Source organism: Seriola lalandi, unplaced genomic scaffold (assembly GCF_002814215.2).
Source record: "Seriola lalandi dorsalis isolate HSWRI2012SDOR001 ecotype SW California unplaced genomic scaffold, Sedor1 jcf7180002054885, whole genome shotgun sequence".
Classification (NCBI taxonomy): Eukaryota; Metazoa; Chordata; class Actinopteri; order Carangiformes; family Carangidae; genus Seriola; species Seriola lalandi.
In genome coordinates this window covers 1,473,718-1,493,524 of record NW_019525437.1, presented here as the reverse complement: position 1 = coordinate 1,493,524, position 19,807 = coordinate 1,473,718, and the positions used below count along the sequence as shown (strand labels likewise).

The 19,807-nt window shown below is 39.7% G+C and overlaps 1 protein-coding gene across 1 annotated transcript in view; it reads left to right on the top strand.

Annotated features, from left to right (window-relative positions):
* reps2 (RALBP1 associated Eps domain containing 2) overlaps nt 1-19,580 on the top strand; it is a 22,053-nt gene extending 2,473 nt beyond the window's left edge. Inside the window, exons 2-19 of the mRNA XM_023428742.2 lie at nt 3,255-3,378; nt 3,845-4,020; nt 4,997-5,105; nt 5,591-5,697; nt 5,778-5,919; nt 6,010-6,073; nt 7,473-7,641; nt 7,756-7,809; nt 8,066-8,144; nt 8,660-8,734; nt 9,176-9,224; nt 9,317-9,453; nt 9,777-9,838; nt 9,997-10,086; nt 13,298-13,384; nt 13,494-13,627; nt 15,061-15,163; nt 18,400-19,580. Coding sequence (XP_023284510.1) covers nt 3,255-3,378; nt 3,845-4,020; nt 4,997-5,105; nt 5,591-5,697; nt 5,778-5,919; nt 6,010-6,073; nt 7,473-7,641; nt 7,756-7,809; nt 8,066-8,144; nt 8,660-8,734; nt 9,176-9,224; nt 9,317-9,453; nt 9,777-9,838; nt 9,997-10,086; nt 13,298-13,384; nt 13,494-13,627; nt 15,061-15,163; nt 18,400-18,468 — 1,830 coding nt within the window. The 3' untranslated portion in view covers nt 18,469-19,580. The remainder of the gene's footprint in view (nt 1-3,254; nt 3,379-3,844; nt 4,021-4,996; nt 5,106-5,590; nt 5,698-5,777; nt 5,920-6,009; nt 6,074-7,472; nt 7,642-7,755; nt 7,810-8,065; nt 8,145-8,659; nt 8,735-9,175; nt 9,225-9,316; nt 9,454-9,776; nt 9,839-9,996; nt 10,087-13,297; nt 13,385-13,493; nt 13,628-15,060; nt 15,164-18,399) is intronic.
* The last annotated feature ends 227 nt before the right edge of the window (nt 19,581-19,807 follow it).

Genomic DNA, 19,807 nt, shown 5'->3' with positions numbered 1-19,807 from the left:
GGGAATTTTCCTTCACAGAGCGTATGTAGAGGTGTGTTTGCTGATTCATCCGATACCCACGCTGGCCAGATTTACATCTGAATGTGTGACCTGTGTTTACAGCAGATAAACAGTGAAAGCATGACATGTCTTCCTGCTGAGCTGTCACTGCTGTCTGTGAAGCCAGCAGTCACTCAGAGAAAGGCTCTCCTTCCCAGACATCACTCTGCAGTGAAATCAATTGTTACACTCATTACATGGACTCAGGGTACAGACTTTGGATCATCCTGTTATTGACTGAGATTATTTCCACTGACAGGTAAATGTTTCCCATAATGTTCAATCACATGACCACAATAAACAAGCACGGCAGACACTCTGACAGCTCAGTGGAAGGTGTGTTGTTGGATGATTTCCTCGTGATGCAGTAACACACAGAATTACCCATAAATGTGTGTGCTGCAGTTTGTTGTCAGGTTGTAGTTGAAGTATGTGGTATGTGTTTGTGCACAGTGTTGTGCTCAGGTGTACTGTAAGGTGTTGACAGATGTGGCTGCAGAACCTGTCTGCTTGAATAAGGTGTGGCCTGAACTCTGGTGGCACTCCAGGCTGATAATGCTGGTGCTGCTCACACTGGTGGAAGGAATACATCCTTTTCTTAGATAGAAGTAATTGTAAAAGCACTCCATTACAAAAGTAAAGGTACTCTGTGACTGATTGACTTTTCTGCACCTCAAATAATTATTTAAATGAAACCATCTGAGAAGTTTTTTGGTGAACTGCCAACACCTCGCAGACATCTAAACGGTAAACCAAAAACGTTGGAACCACTGGTTTAATTTTAATGAGCTTTCTTACTGATTGTTTTTTAATGTGAAATCTTATTCTGAGAGGTGTCTAGTAACTAGAAACTATATCTTCAGATGAATGTAGCTCAGTAAAAAGTTCAATATTTCCCTCGGAAATGTTGTGGCAACTAACAAATATTTTCATTATTGATTATTCTAGTAATTATGTCTCAATTAATCACTTAGTCTATGACATAATAACAAGATATTGAAGACGTGACATTCACAATTTTCCACAGGTCTCATGATGTCTTTAATTAATGTAGGTTGTTCTGTGTGACTGACGGTCTAAAAGCATAAGATTCAGTATTTAATTTACTCTCATACATGACAAAGATGACAACGATTGATCAACTTCCTGTTTCAGCCCTGTACTCAAGTAAAGTACAAGAAACTTAACAGGATTTAATTACAGCAGTTGAGTACAGACTTTCTTTCTTTCTTACAGCAGTTACTCAAAGTCACAACAGACACATTCTTTTATTTATTTTGGTATTTCAGCAATCATACTGAATATGTGCTGTGTCGTTACATATGTTCTGTGGTGTAATTCAAGTTCTATGTTGTTATTTTCATTCCTAAATAGAAGAATAGTTTCCGTGATTTTCTTATTCACATTGTCAACAAGGCATATGATTAATCAATGTCCAAAAAGTGACACCAGTGATAACATTATGTGCGCTGAAACGTTTTTGGCGTTTCTCCAGCTCCCTGTAATGACTCAGGCCAGAGATCTGACCGGGCTGTCTGGTTCCTCAAGGCCTTTACTGGTGCTCCTGAAATAATCTCATCATCAATCTCTCTCGGCTGACCTCAGGCACCATCTCCAACACTGCAGACCTGACCTGCTCTGTCTGTTCTCTTTCTGGATCATACTTGTTTTTGATTTCATGTCTCTTTGAAAGCTGTTAACAGTGCAGGTCAAGCAGAAATAATGTGTCATAAGGCGATATGAACCACATGCGCTCCACACAGCCTCATTAGACAATGGGTATTAACAGCACCCCTGACATTCATATTTCATAAACACATAACAGAAAATGTGCTTGTTCCCCTCAGTAACAGAAAAACCATCTGATTCACTTAAAACTTGAATCCTGGATCGCGTGTTTATGAATAAACGTAATTGTTAGTGTTAGAATACCAGTGTTAATCCGTTGTTGCCACAAGAAGATGGATGGTCTGGTGTCTGTCAGTCATGGTGAAACCAAAACAATCCAGATGACCTTATGTTATTGAAGCGGCTTGATAAAGTTCAGTGTTGTCCTCCAGGTGTGTTAGGACTTTTTTGTAATGGTGACAGTTTCGCTTTTACTGAGATGCCAGAATCAAAAAGTTGCAATGTGCAGGATGAAGAAATTCCTTCCCTTCAATTAACTTTTTTACAGTCAGGTGAGAAGATTTCAGACTTTTGTTGGAATTAAACACATATGATATAAGGGGGAAGTGTTAATTAGTCTTTTGCTAGGATAAGCTAACTGGCTGCTGGTGGCTAGCTTAAGTAGCATGGATATCACACTGTTCCTGTAATGTTAGTTAGTTAATTAACATGTTAGACCTAGTTTGTATAAAAGCTAAGGTGTAAAATCAGCTCACTGTGGTTTTACATGGAAGCTATGAAGGCTGGAGGAGCTGCTAGGTAAATTTTTGTTACCTTTGGTCAGAGCCAGGCTATCTGTTTCCCTCTATTCCAGTGTTTATGTGAAGCTAAGCTAACAGTCTGCAAATGTGCATATTTTCCAATATGTTGAACCCATTTCTCTTTGCATTTTCACCCAATAATCAGGCCTTGTGTTATCCAGTGTGGTGGTATCCTGTCCAGTTTTAATAATGCCTCTCACAGTTCATTTGATATCATGCTAACATGAAAATTGACGACAGCTTACTCTGTTCAACATAGATTGAGGGGAGTATGTGTTTGTGTGTGGTGTACCAGAAACCATTAATACTTTTAGACTGTTACTCAGCGTCCTTTTTCAGCACTGTATTTAAGAGCCACATGCACTTTTAGACATCAGCGCAGCTCTAAACTCAGTTATAAACAAACGGTTTTACTTTTCAAGAACCTCTAACTGAATTTCAGTTATGTTTTGTGGAATTTTCTCTCCCAACTGACCCACATAAAGCTAATCTTCTTTGCTCCCCCAAAGCAGTCATTGTTCCTCTAATCAAAAGAGTACTGGATGAACAGATCCCACTGTGCTGCTTATCCTTCACATACTGTTTCTTCTATCTTTATTTTGTTAGTAGAGCCTGTAGTTTTGAACGACACGTTATCTTGATCAGGGTGTAAAATAATCACATGTTTAAGATTACTCTATTCCAGACTATGTTTCTGAAAAGAGGAGGTCACAGCACTGCAGCAGCATAAAGATGAAATGTATGAGGGTTATACATTGTTAAAATCTGAACTTTCTGTGTTTCCAGGTGACTGAGGTGTGTGGAGCAAAGCGTCTGGGTTACTTTGGTACACCTCAGTTCTATGTGGCCCTGAAGCTGCTCGCGGCCGCCCAGTCTGGTCTGCCCGTTCGCCTGGAGAGTGTAACGGCCAGTAAGTCTGCCGCTCAGAGTGGAGGCGTCTTATGAGAGCAAAAGGGGATCAGGAGATTATCTTAACATGGCAGGATTTGGTCTAATCTGGATGAAAGGGGAGTCGCGTGGAAAGGGCTAAGTGGGTTTGTCCTCATTACAGGAGCACAAAATCAGTCACACCCGGGCCAAGGAGGAAATCTGTTTTCTACACAGCAAACGATAGTTTGATGGATTAATAGGAAGAGTATGAGATTTTCAAATTCACCATGGTGTGTAGTGGTAGCTCACCTCAGCAGGGTAAGATGTAGAGGCGCTCAAAGATCATCACACGTGTCATCATACTGCTGATGAGACAAAACTAAAGAAAAAAGTTCTTTAAATACTTTCAGTACTTTTTCAAAATGATTTCCAAAGAAGAGAAAAAAGAAAAACTCATAGTAAATAAGATAAAAATATGATAAAGTATTCTAATGTTCCGGCTCTAGATCTACCTCTGCCCAGATTCGTTGGGCTGAAGAATGAACCAGACATGCGATACCCGACCGCCCCTCCCAGCACAGAAGGTCAGGGGGCTCAGTCTGGGACTGCTCCTGGTTCTGTCTCATGGTCTCCAGCTGACAGGAGCACCTTCAGACACCTGGAGGCAGGTGTAGAGAGGAAGGTAAGCATGGGATGAAACCTCTGATGATGCAAGGCAGTTAACAGTTTATCAGAATGAACAGTTAAATCCCTGTTATGATCCACTCAGTATGTCCCCTGCTGAGGAAATGTTCGGTGCACTGAGCAGAGATATTCCAGTCAGCTATAATCATCAGAGTTGAAATGTCTTGTCGGTGAGAGATTAGAGAAGGATGACAAAGAAGTGATTCCCAGAACACAAACCTGATGAAAATGTGATGTGGGTGTCATTTCAAGTTGAGAACAAGAAGCTGGAGCAGGAACATGATCACTAAAATAAGATGATTGAAGACTTCTCTGATCACAACTTTCCAATTGCAGCGAGGTCAAAATTTGGCTTATTAATGCCCATCTACTTTACTGTGTAGTCAATGTGGCATCGTGGTAGCTCAGGGTTAATGCACTGAATATAACCAGTACTTTGTGCTTCCCCATCTCTCTCCCCTTTGTTTCCTGTCCGATAAAATGTATAAAATACACCACAAAAGAAAAAACACATCTTTGTCGTTGTTTACCAAGTATAACTGAAATATGAAGGAAACCATATAACCACAAAGCTCCCTGGTGTAAATGTAGCACATCAGAGACTTACCTTTTTCCCCACATTTACTGTCTGCATTTACACTCTTTTGAGTAAACACAAACTGTTCCAGGATTCAGTTTGTTTAATATACTGTAGTAATCCTTCCATATGAATGCACTGTAACATTTAGGAATCATTGGTCTAAGGATTGTTACAGACCCCGGACTATGCCTCAATCTTCAGGGCCCATTTTGGCATGAGATGAAACAGACTGATCATAACATTAAAATGTAACATAGGCCAAAACATACAACATATAGATATATATATATGTATATATGTGTGTATGTACTGATTATGTATATGTACTGTATATGTACTGTGTATGTATATGTGTATATGTGAAGTAATAAATATTCTGTCCCTGTTTTTAAAGGAGTCTTGGTCTCCACCGCGTTCACCGTGCAGTTCACCCCCCTGCTCTCCACTTACCTACCGCAGCTACTCGTACACCACGCAGAGAAATGGAGCAGACTCACAGATGAGTAAGTTCCAGTCTTATAGCAGCACTGAGCGCTAATCATACTTTAAGTCACGTCTTTATTCTGAAGTTTTACTGTACAGGGCAGAAAAGTTTGCCTCAAGTAAGAACCATCAGCATCAGCATTACAGGCTCCATGACCTTTTTATTTATTCATTTACATTTCTCAGTTTTCTTCAGTTTCCGAGTAGAAACAACTTAGTTGACTGAAACTGTCAGAAGTAGATGTCTTACAGTAGTCATGAATTATAAATCAGAGATGAATTGAAAGGAAAAAGCTGAGGTTTTACTGCGTCTGTGACACCTGTTCATTCCTCCAAATGGAGCAGCTCTGATTCCTCTCACTTTGCTCTCTGCGGCTCCTTTGATCTGTGATTCTCTCATTCTGTCAGATCACATTTTTCAGGGGTGTAATCGGTAGGAAATCATTGCACGGCAGTCTCAGGTTTCTCCTCCACCAAAGCTGTGTTTTTCTCTCCTGTCTTTCAGCCTATGACAGCAAACAATCCTCACGGCCGACTGCTCAGCTGGAGCAGCACTCCTCGCCCAGTAACTACGGGACTAAACCCACTGTGGAGCACCCTGCTATGGCTCGGGTACGGCCAGATTTATACAGCTTATAATCATGTACATTCTCTTTAAGTCTATGTTATGACACTTTGTATGTCCTTCCCAGGCGTCTTCAGCAGAGCGGCTGGCCCAGCAGGATGTAGTGGACTATTCTGACGATGACCCCTGGAGGATCACAGAGGAACAGCTGGAGTATTATACAAATCAGTTCAAGACCCTGCAGCCTGACCTGGGGGCTCTCATCCTGGGTATGGACCCCTCCCCACCTGCTGCACCTATTTCACAGAAAAACTAAGCTTTCAAACTGTTACCTCTTTGTCACTCTTTAATTTTTTCAGGAGCTGTTGCGAAAAACTTCTTCACAAAATCCAAGCTCCCAATACCAGAGCTCTCCCACATTTGGTAAGTGCTGACTCACTGTGTTGTCTGTCCTTGTTCTGTTCTGTTCTGGGGTCAGTTGGGTGTATATCAGCCAAGAGCCTCAGCAGGCCCACTGAGTCACACAAAAATGCAGACTTCAAAAGGGCATTTGAAACAATGTTTTTCATTTATTGCAACGCAGGAGTTGACTGTATAAAATACATTTTGTTGAAAATCTTAAATGCATAGTGTTACCAGGAGGAAACAGTCTGACCCAGTCCAAAGATTACAACATGCACCTACCACCACCACCACAGTGTGTCACTCCACCACTCTAATGTTTGTACAAAGTAAACAGCAGAGATATGACGTGTTAGTTACTGAGCTTTAGAGGTGCTGGTTGGTGGATTTTGTCAGAGCCAGACTGTTTCCCTTTGTTTCTAGGCTTTGTATAAAGCTAACTGGCTGCTTGATGTTAGCTTAGCTAAACACAAATGACAAACTACGTCTTTGACATCATATACAGTATATTTGACCATAGAGGAGGTGTCTGAATAAAATAAATTGTTATTTGATTGTAAAATATAACATTGTGCTCTTTTATTTAGAAATATTGATTAGTTAATAGGCTGTTGAAGCACAATCTTAAAGTTAAAGATTGACATTTTATGAAATACACTTTGCTTTCTTACTGAGAGTCAGATGACAAGATACAACTCTCATGTCTGCAGGCTGAAAATGTAGCTACAGCCAAAAGCTTGTTAGCTTAGTTTAGCTTAGCATAAAGACTATGAACAAGAGAAAACAGCTAGCCTGGCTCTGTCCTGAGGTAAAAAGCTAAACTAACCGGCTTAGTTTAGTACATATGTCAAACTTCTCTTATATGTAATTGTATGTCAAGATTTAGCTTTCATTATTAATAAATATTTATCACCATATATACATTAGAATGCCTGCTGTAGTTAAAACCTTAAGTCAAGATGTTTTAATTTCAATTGTTGTAACATTTTAAGAGTCTGTAATTTCCTAATAATTTCCTCTTAATTTCCTATGAAGTTTTCCAGAATGAACCACGTATTTTGGCCTAAATTAGAAATAGAAAAGAAACTGTGTTCAACTGGTAAAATCCAGTTAATTTATATAATAAATTGATGGAGGGAGAGTCTTTTGATCAGCAGGTCACCTGAAACATCTTTCAAGCAAATTCCTATTTTTCCTATAAATTTGTACCAAATACCACAGTTTTTTTTTGGAAACCTTTTTAAAAAAATTATTATGAAACCATATAGAATTACCGACCCCTCAAAAATAAAGTATGAGCAATACTTTCTGATGTAATTTCATTTAATTTAATGATCAGGATTGTTGTTTGAAACATAAATCTACAGCTCCACTCTCAGGTTTTCCAGATATTTTTCATCTTTTCAACTAATTTTTTAAGGGAGTTGAGTGATGTGGATAGAGATGGAGCTCTCACTTTCTTTGAGTTCTGCACAGCCTTTCACTTGATTGTGGCACGCAAAAATGGTTACCCTCTCCCAGAGAGCCTCCCTCCAACCCTGCGGCCAGGGTTCATGCAGCAGGAAGAGGACATACCGGACACTCCTGAGGTAAGGGCCGTGTGCATGGATCTGTTTTCTGAAACATGCATACATTTTGTCATGTCTTTTCTTTGCTGTGGTGTTTTTACTTTTTATGTAAAAACTCAAACTATATTGTTGCAGAGTGCAGAGCCTCTAATTGTCTTTGAGGATGCTGAACCAAGGCCCAGTCAGATGGTAAACCGAACCCTCAGATACTCTGATTATTACTGATGAATAAAATATTTTTAAAATATGGAGTCCCTCTTTGGTGCCTGTAGGGGGCACTAACAAGCTGAACATGAGGCTGCCCCAAGTGCAGTCACCTTAACATGTTGAACTTAGAGCATAAACTTGTACTTCCTGTAATGTACTATACACTTTATGTTATTTCACAGGCAGTGATGTTGTATGTCTGAAAATTATTAGTTTCTTCTTCTTCTTTTTTTTTCAGGATCGAAGCATCATAGAGAGAATCCAGCCAAGTCTGGCAACAACAAAACAGGATTTGAAAGAGGAATCTTGTAAACAAGGTGAGATAAGATCATTTTTCTCAGTCATTAAAGTCATTTAACAGAGTCATTAAATACTGAAAAATTATTTTCAAAAGTCAGATGCAAGGCACATTCACTTCCTCTGAGTCAATTGGCTGCTTTGTTAAAGTCACTACAACATTAACTGGAAAAATGACACAGTATTTTCCACTTTCTTTTTTATTTTGAAACAACAAAACAGAACATGTCAGGAAAACAACATAAAAATACAATCAAATTAAGTGTATAATTTCTTTATATACTGCTACCCCAGTATACTCACACACTGAACTTACAGAACAGGCACAAACACATTCTACCAGACCATTTCAAGAAAGCTAACAAGGGGGAGAAATGCTAAGATACTGTACATTTATATTTTTAAGCCTTAGAATAAAATGAAATGCCACTATCCCAAGTCTCTACAAAAATATTATGTGGTTGGTACAATTTCTAATAAAAAAAAGACTCATCACTTCATTCTGCTGCTGATGTATTTATTACTGTGTCTATAGATGCAAGTTTGAAGAGGGCGACAACATCTCAAGAGAAACGGACTCTGCAACTCTGTGCTTTTCCTGAGCGGCCAGGTGAAACTACAACTCCTTTTGATGTGGGAATATAACACTGAACGCCTTGTTCCTGCACATAAAAACATCATGGGTCCCAGTTTTGAGATGTGGCCTTATACCACAAATACACCACCACCCTAAGTGTGTTCACTGTGTTGCTAGTCCTTCCTCTTTGGTCCTGTACGTTGGAAATGTCTGGTACACTGTCTGTGATGTAGTTGAAAGAGCGGCTTTGCAAACATATATACAGTATTCTGTAGGCACATGGTAAGATTCAGGCATTTCAGAGTGATGCAATATATTTTGGTTATGAAAGTAACTAGTAGCGGAAATACCACATGACATAAATGATATGATAAATATGTGTAGGTTCCAAAGGGAAGTAACTGCTTCTCATTTACAACAACTCACGCAAGACCAAAAAAGTCCGACCTGCCTTTAACGCATCCTTCCTCACAGAACCGCCTCAGGACCTGGACCCACAGATGAGGACAAAAACCAGGCCGAGGTGAAAATCCCCCTGTGACACCAGAGAAATCAGTTCAATAACATCCTGAACTGCTCATTAATCTCTTGGTATTTCTGTTACCTCATGGGCAGGTCCTACTCCAGCACCTCTGTTGATGATGCAATGAAGAAGGCAGAGGAGCCTCCGACTCCACCGCCTCGGCCCCAGAAAACCCACTCCAGAGCCTCCTCACTGGACCTCAACAAACTCTTCCAGCAGGGCGCTCCGGGTATGACTCACTCAACTCAGCTCCTCTCACAATATTAGCTTTGTAACCCAGATGCTGAGAGCATGAACTGCCTGCAGCTACGGTGCAACCGAGTTATTGTGTTTTGTTTGTGACAGTTCTCCTTCCATGAGAGGACTAAAGGGGGAAATGGAGATTTGTTGGTTTTTTTATTGTTGAGTCTGAAAGGGGAGAGGCTCACAAGAGAGAAAGTCAGTTTCTGATTATGAAAATAGGAATGGTATATTTGTGAAATGTGTCTCCTGGAAGCAAAGAATTATAACCACAGTAATTTATAGCTTAGTGAAACTTTTTCCGGATTTCAGGAGTAAAAGGTGGATGGTTACCACCTCCTCCCGCCCTCCCTCCAAGACCGATAACCTCACAGGTAAGCCCTGTTTGATTATGGAAGCACTCCAAGCTAATGTGTTCTTATTTCCAGTGAAGGGAGCCTTTGTTGTTCCTCTGAGCTCCAACTGTGCACATGTCCCATAAATTAATGATAAAAGAAAGCTTTGGTTAATCAGTACCTATTATCTCTCTCAGGTTCCTCATTTTATCAACACCTCAGAGAAAACTCCCCCGAATAAAGTGCAGCAGCCAAACTTTGCTGACTTCAGTCATTTTAGAGAAGAGGTGAGCATAAAATCTAATTTCTTACTTTGATATCCCTTGGTGTTTTTTCAAATGCCGCAAGCGGCAAAATTGTCTTTGTGAAAGGGGGGGGAAAAATCAGCAGGCAAACTCAAAATTCCATCACAGGTCGTCAGCGTTTTCCACTCCCGGATTTTCCACCTTCCACGTCAGATGTAGGACTATAAATGTGTCACCATGTTTGTCAAAAATACAAGCCTCTATTTAACAAGACTCAAATGAACTCAAAGGTTGTGATAGCGGTGTTCATCAAAGTCTGCTCTGCTTCGGGCTGCAAGCAGGCGAACACATCAGAGATTTATTTATGCCAGCAGTGGCAGGTCGTGCATTTAGTCTGAGCCTGTCTCAACCTCATTCTCTTTGTCCTTCGTTTGTCATTCCTGACACTTATTATTTATATATGTGGGTAAGCACTTGTATCCTGTTACACTACATAACCAATCCAGTGCATGTTTAATATTGATGAGTTGTGAGGACGGGAATAGAAAGCTTAAATGAAAATTTCATGCACCTGCATACATTCAGAGAGAGGACGTCCTTATTCTCTAACTGTAACGTCTACACCACTGCAGACATAGACCTTTAACATTTCCTCTTCTCCCTGTGGGCCCTGGGTCTAATTTAGGAAGCATGGGCAACCGCCACATTAGGAAGTATCCTCACTTAGTTAATGCTCTTCACAACTTACATCATAGCCGCAACCTATTTTCTGGCTGCTTACCATTACCATATTATATTTCATATCAGGTGTCCATTCATGTCTTGGGTTAGCTTAACATTATACAAATGTATAGTTCCTCTTTACTAATAATCCATATCTAATTAAGATAGTAATCAGACTAAACTTAAAAAAAACACTCATTAGCGCATTTTGTTTGTGAGTCTGTTGATGTATGGAAAAATATAAAATGCACTTTAAAATGCTCTTTTTTTAAACTCAGTGTTTCTCCCAGCTTCTGAAATTGTATACCCAACAGGCATAATAAATTAATTGTCTAGATGCCAACATATTGTATTAATTGGGTTTCATTTTTCTGGAAATGCTTCGTATTTACACAGTTTTGTATTTATTTGTTCATCCTCCTGGGAGACAAAGTGATGGGTGGAGGGTTTCTGTCCGTAGTGGAGTCCACCCCTCTGACTTTAACTTGACAAATCAGATGTAGTTTTAAGCTCAAAGGGCACAGAAGCTATTCAATCCTCACGATATAATCCTACCCACCTCCTCTGAGTTACTCCCGTACTGTCTTTTTAGTGTAGTATCATACAGTATAATGATTAATGTGCCCTCTCAATACTATGTCTGCTCTTATATCTTTAACTTCTCTGTTGTAGCACGGTTGTTTTAGTAGTATCACCATTCCTCTGCCTTCCCACGGGATGTTTTACTCTTATTTCTTAAGTCTTAATTAAAACCAAGCAGACTGGACGCCCCCAAAGGTGGCTATACCCTGTGTGCATATGTTTCACATAGTAAGACAAACTGAAACTCACACCAGCCCTGAGAGGGAGATTACACAGATGAGTGAACTATAGGCATAATTTAAAGTAGCTTCCTTAACATAAAATATCTCAATGTTAAGGGTGAACCTTTGATAGCGGCTGTTGCAGGAAGCCATTGGGAGCAGTTCAGTGTGCAGTTATAGTAAATGGAGAAACAGCTACACATCTGCAGGCATTTAACTTCACTCGGCTTCACTTCACTTTGCTTCACTTTACCTCATTACTTCAACTTCACCTGTCCACACTTCACTTACCTTCATTTATCTTAACTTCACTTCACCTCACTTAATTCACTTACCTTCACTTTACTTTATTTCACTTCACCTCACTTTACTTCACTTACCTTCACTTTACTTTATTTCACTTCATTTCACTTCATTTCATTTACATTACCTTGCTTGCCTTCACATCACTTTTCTGTACCTCACTTTTCATTTACCTTCACTTCACTTTTCTTGATTTCATTTCACTTGATTTCACTTTCCTTCACTTCACTTTTCTTTATTTCACTTTTCTTGATTTCACTTCACTTGATTTGACTTTCCTTCACATCACTTTTCTTTATTTCACATCACTTCGCTTGACTTCGTTGGCAAGTAGCCAGGACTGATGCTCCTGCAGTGTCACATCTTTGTATTTCTTCTAAAGCACAGTGGAGCTGAATATCTGATTGTCTGTCAGTCCAACTAACATCTACACTCTCCTCTGTCTCCTCCAAAGACTGGAGAGACTTATCACCGATCCATTACCACGTGCAGGTTTAGTGTCCTTAACTTCATTCCTCCTGGTTTTGATGTGTTTTTGCTGATCATTTAGATCATTAAAATGACCTCAAAAGGTCTGTGTGTCAATGACGGTACCTCTTCAGTCTTTACATGGAGTAAAACAGCCATGACCTACAGCTACTGTGACCACATGTACTGCTAATGGAGCTCCCGTGGTTTACTGCTGCTGTAGCAGCTACTACAGTAACTTTTAAATGTTTCCATGCTGTGGTTGTGTTTCACGTTCAATGGTGCAGTGAATCCTTGGGCCATTTATTTGTGTCTCCATGCGAGTCAGTCGCATTGCTCAGTGAAATGCACTTTTAGGTTTCTTGGGCATAATTTACAGCAGCAGCATTAGCCTGTTGAAACCATCAGGAAAACCCAGGAATTTCAACTGCCACCGCAATGGAGACAGTGGCCCATATAAAAATTAGTGGATCAAATTCACTAAATCCAACATTAACAGATGGGAAATGTTGTGGAGCAGAAACGTACCAAAGGTGCTTCCTGGTAAGAAATGCCTTCGACTCTCTAAACAACTGATCTATCAGTCTTGCTATGAGCTAAAAATGAAGAAATAAACATCTCACTCTTGCACTGTTAACCTCTCTGAATGAAAGCAGGTGATGATGTGTTATATATTATGTCTAAAAGAGAATAATGTGGAAGAAAGGAGATGCAATAAATGCAAGTGAATCCATCATGGCTGCCGCTGAGCAGCCGGGGCTGGAGAGCGCTACATCGTGGTCCCTGTAGGGAAGCTGCTGATTTATCTACGGTCAGGCGGACACATTTCAACCTGCCTCTATAGCATTCCTCATATCATCTCGCCTTATAATGATGTATGTTGGTCAAGACTTTTTTTTTTTTTTTTGTATAGCATACATGTATGTGTCATGTGTTTGGTTTTGTCTGTGTTGCAGGAGGAGAGCAGTGTAAAACCTGAGGAACAGGGTCTACAATCTAAATTTGGTCCAAGCACAGAAGACTTGACAAATGCTTCAAAACAGGTCTGAGCCCCTCACCCAGATATGTGAGGGTCCTGTCTGTGTCTCTGTTGCAGTGTGGAGGTTCATTTCTGTTACCTTTACCTTTTTATTTCTGTTACCTTTCCTCCAGGACGTGGCTGGTGTTTGTCACAGTCAGGCTCCACAGAAACCAGTTCGCAGGAAATACCACACAGAGACCCAGAACCAGGAGACCGCACCTCCACCTGCCATGTCGTATCCTCCCCCTGCCAAGCCTGCTCAAAAGTCAGTCAAACATTTGACTCTTTACATCTCATTGAATCTGAGTTTTATTGATTAGCTACATTGATTGATTGATTGATTGATTGATTGATTGATTGATTGATTGATTGTAATAATGTAGTTATAATATAATAATTTAGCAATGATGTAATAATAACATAGTAATAGTGTAGTAGTGGCTGATGTGATCTCATCACAGTTTTACGTAATGTCTCAGAGCGGACAGGAATGATTGGAACTGGTTTTACATTGATCCATGAATTACACCAGGGGTATAAAGTGGAGGGGGGCAATTGCCCCCTCCCTACTTTCTACCTCTCCATTTTCAGTGCCCTTGCTTGGACCACATCTATTTTTGTAGTCGGCATTCATTTTGATCTCAGCTACACACCTGTAAAGTTTTGTGTGATGCTGCCACGTTGACAAACTATCCGCAGACAGACACTCGTCAAAGTCCTCAGAACAGCCTCTGCTAGTTCTGGTACAGGAAGTGTCTGTAGGACACTTTGCCATGATGACACACACAGACTCACAAGGTGAAAACAACCTGAGCCACGCTGTTGCAGCTGGTTTTTTCTTTTAGGTTTAGGTTTAAGCCATTAAGTCAGAAGGTACAGAAAGATGCATTTTAGTTGCTCTCAGTCTTATTTTAGGGCAATATGGACAGAATGTATATCCTCAAAATTGTAAGTGCGGTTTTCAATATTTCTAAGTAATTCAAAGCAGTTCAAAATCACATGGTAAAAAGTTTAACTAAGGAAACTGCAATAAATGAAATGGTCATTCAGGGTTATAATAGATACAGAATACCATATTTCCCATTATAGTTTGATTTCAGCATAAGGCTGCAACATGAGAAAATTTAAAAAGAAATTGGCAAAGTTGAAGGCATCTAAATACTGTCCAAATGTTTTGTAATTATTGTATTCACTTTTCTAGAATTGTTAATCGTTAATATTTTTTCAGACTTTGGGACCCCACCGTAGATTTAGTAGCTGTGCTGTAAAAGTCTGTGTGGGGATGGGGATTTTTAAATCCTTAAAACCTCATCAGGAAAGGGGAATTCAGAAGACATTAAGGCACACGCTAACCACCATAATGACTGTAGCATATGTGCTGCTGTCTCCTTATTGAGCAGACAGCTCACTGAAACTGTCAGTCGGTGCAGTAGAAGGTGACCATCAATCACAGTGGTGACTGTTAGCAGTGGCTGGTTGATGTAAAGCTCAGTGTTCTGGTCTGATCCTTGTGGTCTCCTCTGTCTCTGACAGCAGCGACTCTGTTTCAGCGTTTGTTCATTTTAACTCCAGATATTTTCTTCCATCACTGAACAGCTTAAAGGCGAGATATTTTATTCAGAGTCAGTTATGTTAAATTATTTTATCTGGATACAAAATGAATGAAAAACATGATAAAGTGGATGAATGCTCTCTCAGACTGTCCAGACAGAAGAGGGAGATCCAGATGGCGATCCGTAAGAACAAAGAAACCAATGCAGTGCTGACACGCCTCAACAGCGAGCTCCAACAACAACTCAAGGTCAGCCCATCTTCTGTTTCTGTTTCTATGTAAACAGTGTTTTTGAAGGAATGCGTGTCGATCCATGTGAACTTTGTGACATTCCCTGACCTCCGGCTCCTCCGGGACACTGTGAAATGGGGAAAACCAGCCCTGCAAAGGATAGGGATTTCATACACAACATTTAGCCTCAGCCATGAGAGCGTAGTACTGTTCATGTTAATGCTGATTCAAAAGTTGCTGCTCGATTGTCACAAGTTGAATTCTACTCCTTTGAGCTGACGGGAAATGCTGGTGAAGAGCCCTGAGCTCATCTGTCTGCTCCCCTGCTCATCACTCATGGCTGAACTAATGGCACAGACCTAGATGTTTGCATTGGGGATCTGCCCGTGGCACACGCTCTCACAGTTGGAACACATGCAGCATGCCTGTCATTCTCCTCGTAAATGATCCAGTAGCGAAACCTGCACGCTCACATGCAGCACTTTCATAGCTGTAAAGAGTAAGAGTAACTAAAGAGCTACTGAAGAGTAAAAAGAGAAGAAATCCAGCAACACACAACCAGTTTCTTAAATATCACACAAACAGACAGGAAGAAGGATTTCTGAGCTTTCAGCTTTTATTCTGGTGTTGTCTTCCATTAGCAGTGAGTAATCTAGACTTATCTTTACTCACTCTAATTCAGCTTGCTCCTCAAAGCATCTGTGGAATTCAGCAGAGAAAGGCATATGTGTCTTTATATAGACTCGAGCCTTGTTGAAATACCAAACAGCCACTGGCATTCACAACTGTCCTCTTCAAAATAGAGCCCAGGCTGGTCAGGCATCCAGCTACAGCAGGGTGTGTGAGAAAAAGAAAGGAGGCTGGATGGAAAGGGATGACACCACCCTGACTTTTCCTCAGAGGAGGGAGTCAAATTTAAAATAAAGACATAGTTTGTGAAGTAACAAGAAAATCGAAAACTTGACAGATGTTATGTGAAGTTATGAACAGTTATGAGTTATTCGAAGAAGAAAGTATTCATCAATATTGTTCTGAACATAGAGGAGCCAAAGAAAGACCAATTAGAGACCAGCACATTTATGTTACTTTCCATTAGGATGGTGAAGTTTCTTAATGTGTCCCATACTATGGTCAGAGAACATATACTGACTCCAGCTGAACTGATTCTCCTGAACTGGACACTTTGCCTTTTGGATATTGCACTCATGCCAAAATGTCATTTTTTCATACAAGATACCTGCCCAGGGCTCCCCAGAAAAATTTGGAGGAGTCACAAGATGAATAAAGAAATAAGATACCTTCACCCTTTCAGGCCCTAAGATTTCATCAAATGAAACAAGAAAAACTACAAGACAAAACAGGCTGGGGATGGACTGAGGAATCTTTGTATGATGCTCATTCTGTCCAACACTTTAATATGTTAAATATGTAATATGAATCTTGTTATTGACCACTGCGACCAAAACAAACAAACCAAATAAGCAGTCAACTTGAGTGTGTTGCTACACTCACACACACGACTCCTGTCACTACAATATATATCCAGTGCACCATTGTGATTATGGTGGTGTGATCATTGCCTTGCTCTGTTTTGCTGCCACATCACTCACCCGAATGACGCACTGCTGCCACCGTTACTGCCAGTGCTGCTGCTGCTGCTGCTCATATAGCATTTCATGAACCCCACCTCCACCCAGATATCAACACTGTATTGTTCATTCAATAATATTTATTTTCCTGTCAGTTGGCTGGCTGAACCATACCATTCATTCTGCCAAACACTTTGATTTTCGATGAACATATGGGGACGTTAATCGATACCACATTAAGACAACCCTTTATAAAGGATTTATGAATGGTTTATAACTAGTTTATTAATTAGCTTTTTAGTTAACACTTTATAAATACTTTATAAGCTGTTATAACACATTAAATTAAAAAGAGTAACCTGTTGCTCGCCAAATAGTGAGCCATCACATCAACATGTATCTGTACTGTTAAGCCTCTTCGCTCATTAGTTACTGAGCTTTCTTTGTTTTCTCAAACATCAGCATTTGGAGCTGCTGCTTCATCATGTTTTTTCAGTCACTATCAATGAACCAGCATCAGCATCTTAATGCTCAAACAGTTTCATCTGACAGATCAAATTATGGCAGATCACATGATCATATCAAATGAGCAGATTCATGGTCTAAGGCCGTGGCTGTGTTGTTTACCTTGACATGTATCAGCAGCCGTCCTCATTCTAATCACAGCTGTTGATCACATTGTTCTGCTCAGTGCAGATTAACATGGAGAAGCTTTCTGCTGGTTGCTCTCTTCTTTAGGACGTTAACATCCAGCTAGAACACAGGTGGTAACCCTCCTTTACCTGGTGAACTGCTCATCAATTCTTTGTCCCACTCTTCACATCTCTGTGATTCTCCCTCCATCATCTTCATGTTTCTTCATCTTTAGCTTTATTGTAAAGTGTAAAACACATCAGCATTTATTAATAAGATTCTATTATTTGTAATTGGTAAAAAATTTAACATGATCTTGGCAAATAGTGAGTCTGCATGAAAATTGTAAATTGTGTTATAACTTATAACTTAACTAATTGTTTATTGTTAACAACCAACTTAATAACCTCATTACAAACCATTTATATATCCTTTATAAGGGTAGTCTTATTGTAAAGTGGTACCCATTAATCTAGTTAAATAGCTCTGTGACCAGGACAAACAAACGCTCATTTGGAAAACTCATTTGGAGTCCACATTTCCCAAGGGATGAAGTTAGTATCCTCACTGCCCACTCCCTGCTGTGCTGATCTTTCTTGTAGGGGGTCAGAGCCTCTATATGTTCTACATGCACATGATAATCCATCCCATCTGAGTTGGCCAACTGAACTCACCTTGTAAGCTCTATTGACTTCAGAACAACTTCACATTTTTGTTTGTTTCATTTGTAACTTGTTCTCATTCATATTGTAATGAACATTAATAGTCAACTCGGTTCTTCAGCGGAACTCATATGGCATACCCTCCTCTTATGTTTCCCTCAGTGGGAGTTCCTTTTGTCTTTGTATGCTTTCATATTTTGGGATGAAATGAAAATTATAACATTTAGCTAGCAGGGATTTCTTCTTCTTCTTCTTCTAGACCATTGTTACCACGGCAAACAAAGCAAATAATGTAATTTACTGCCTGAGCTGGATCTTCAGATGACAGCACAGTGGTCAAAGGTCATGTTTTCTTTTGGTCGGTCTGCAGGTGGTTCACCAGGAGAGAGTCACCCTGGAGTCCCAGCTGGAGCTGCTGCGTCCTCTGGCCTCGACATGACGGAGCCTCAGGTCTGGTCAGAATCATGTCATCAGTATTTGACATACCTAAAGTTGTTGTTTTTTGTGATGAATACAGAGGAAATGTAAAAGGGCTGAGGATGGAAACAAAGTTGCATTGTTGACATAGTGGGATGTCCAAGTGTTACTTTGTATTACTTTTAATGCTGTTGGATTGAACCATGCATTTTTAATCACTGTATGATGTGCACATGTAAAAAATCCTGTTGTTCATTGTGACATTCTAACTTATTTTTTCTCTTTTGAGTTACTCTTAGTTTCTCCCATTAAACTTACTTTGCTTACAATTACATGTAACAATTTTGTGCACATATTGCCAACGACTCTGGTTATGTTCTGTGTTAATAATGGGAACTGTCTTTTTTTTTTTTTATAAACAGTGCATTTCATGAGTATCCACATGGTCTAAAGCGAGTGATGGTGCTACAGATTACTTTATGAATCTGGTTACTTTTTGCACTTGAAGTTTCCAAAATGCACATTTACATAGTTGAGTTTGATTTAGCTGCACGTTTTCAGTCTTCACACGTTTTGATTGTCTGTTGTCAGACTGTAGCACTGTCCTGTGTGACCATGAGGACACTGAGGAATGTTAACACTTCTGACATTGGATTTGTATGAAATATGTACATTTTACTTGAAAATGGGTTCCATATTTAATTTGAGCTCTGTCTAAACTTTTAAATTCCCTTACGTTTATTATCATATGAAGTTATTTCCAGGTTGCATCCATACTGTATTGCTCAAGTTTAAAAAAAAAAAGATCTCCAAAAACCAAAAGAAAAGAAACGAGCACAATTCCTGTCATGTTTTGCAAGATAAATTTCAATCTGTCCATATGAGCAGATGTGGTTTTAATTTGATCTATGCAAAGATGTGGTGCTACTGAAGCTTGCTTAAGATCATTTTTCCCCACAAATCTAGATTGTTAATGATGGTAAATGAAGTGGTTGAATTACATGATGGCATGCTTGATACTGCATGTTTTAAAATGATGTGAGCACTGGACTGTCAATTAGCCTGAAACCATGCACAACTGAGCTCTGGGCCGAAGACAATAATCAAATGAATCAATAAAGTTGTCTATTTTTATCTTTTGTTATTATTTTATTATAACTATCACCTTGTTGTCAATTACTGAAAGAAACAGTTGACGTTTTACTGGTGTGTAAAGATATAACTTGGGCTCGCACTGAACACCATGGATTAGTACATTTCGGAAAAATGTACAAACTTCGTCTCACTTTTAGCACTCAAACGACTGTGACATTGATGTTCCGATACATAAACAGATGCAGCAGACGTCATTATCACCTCAT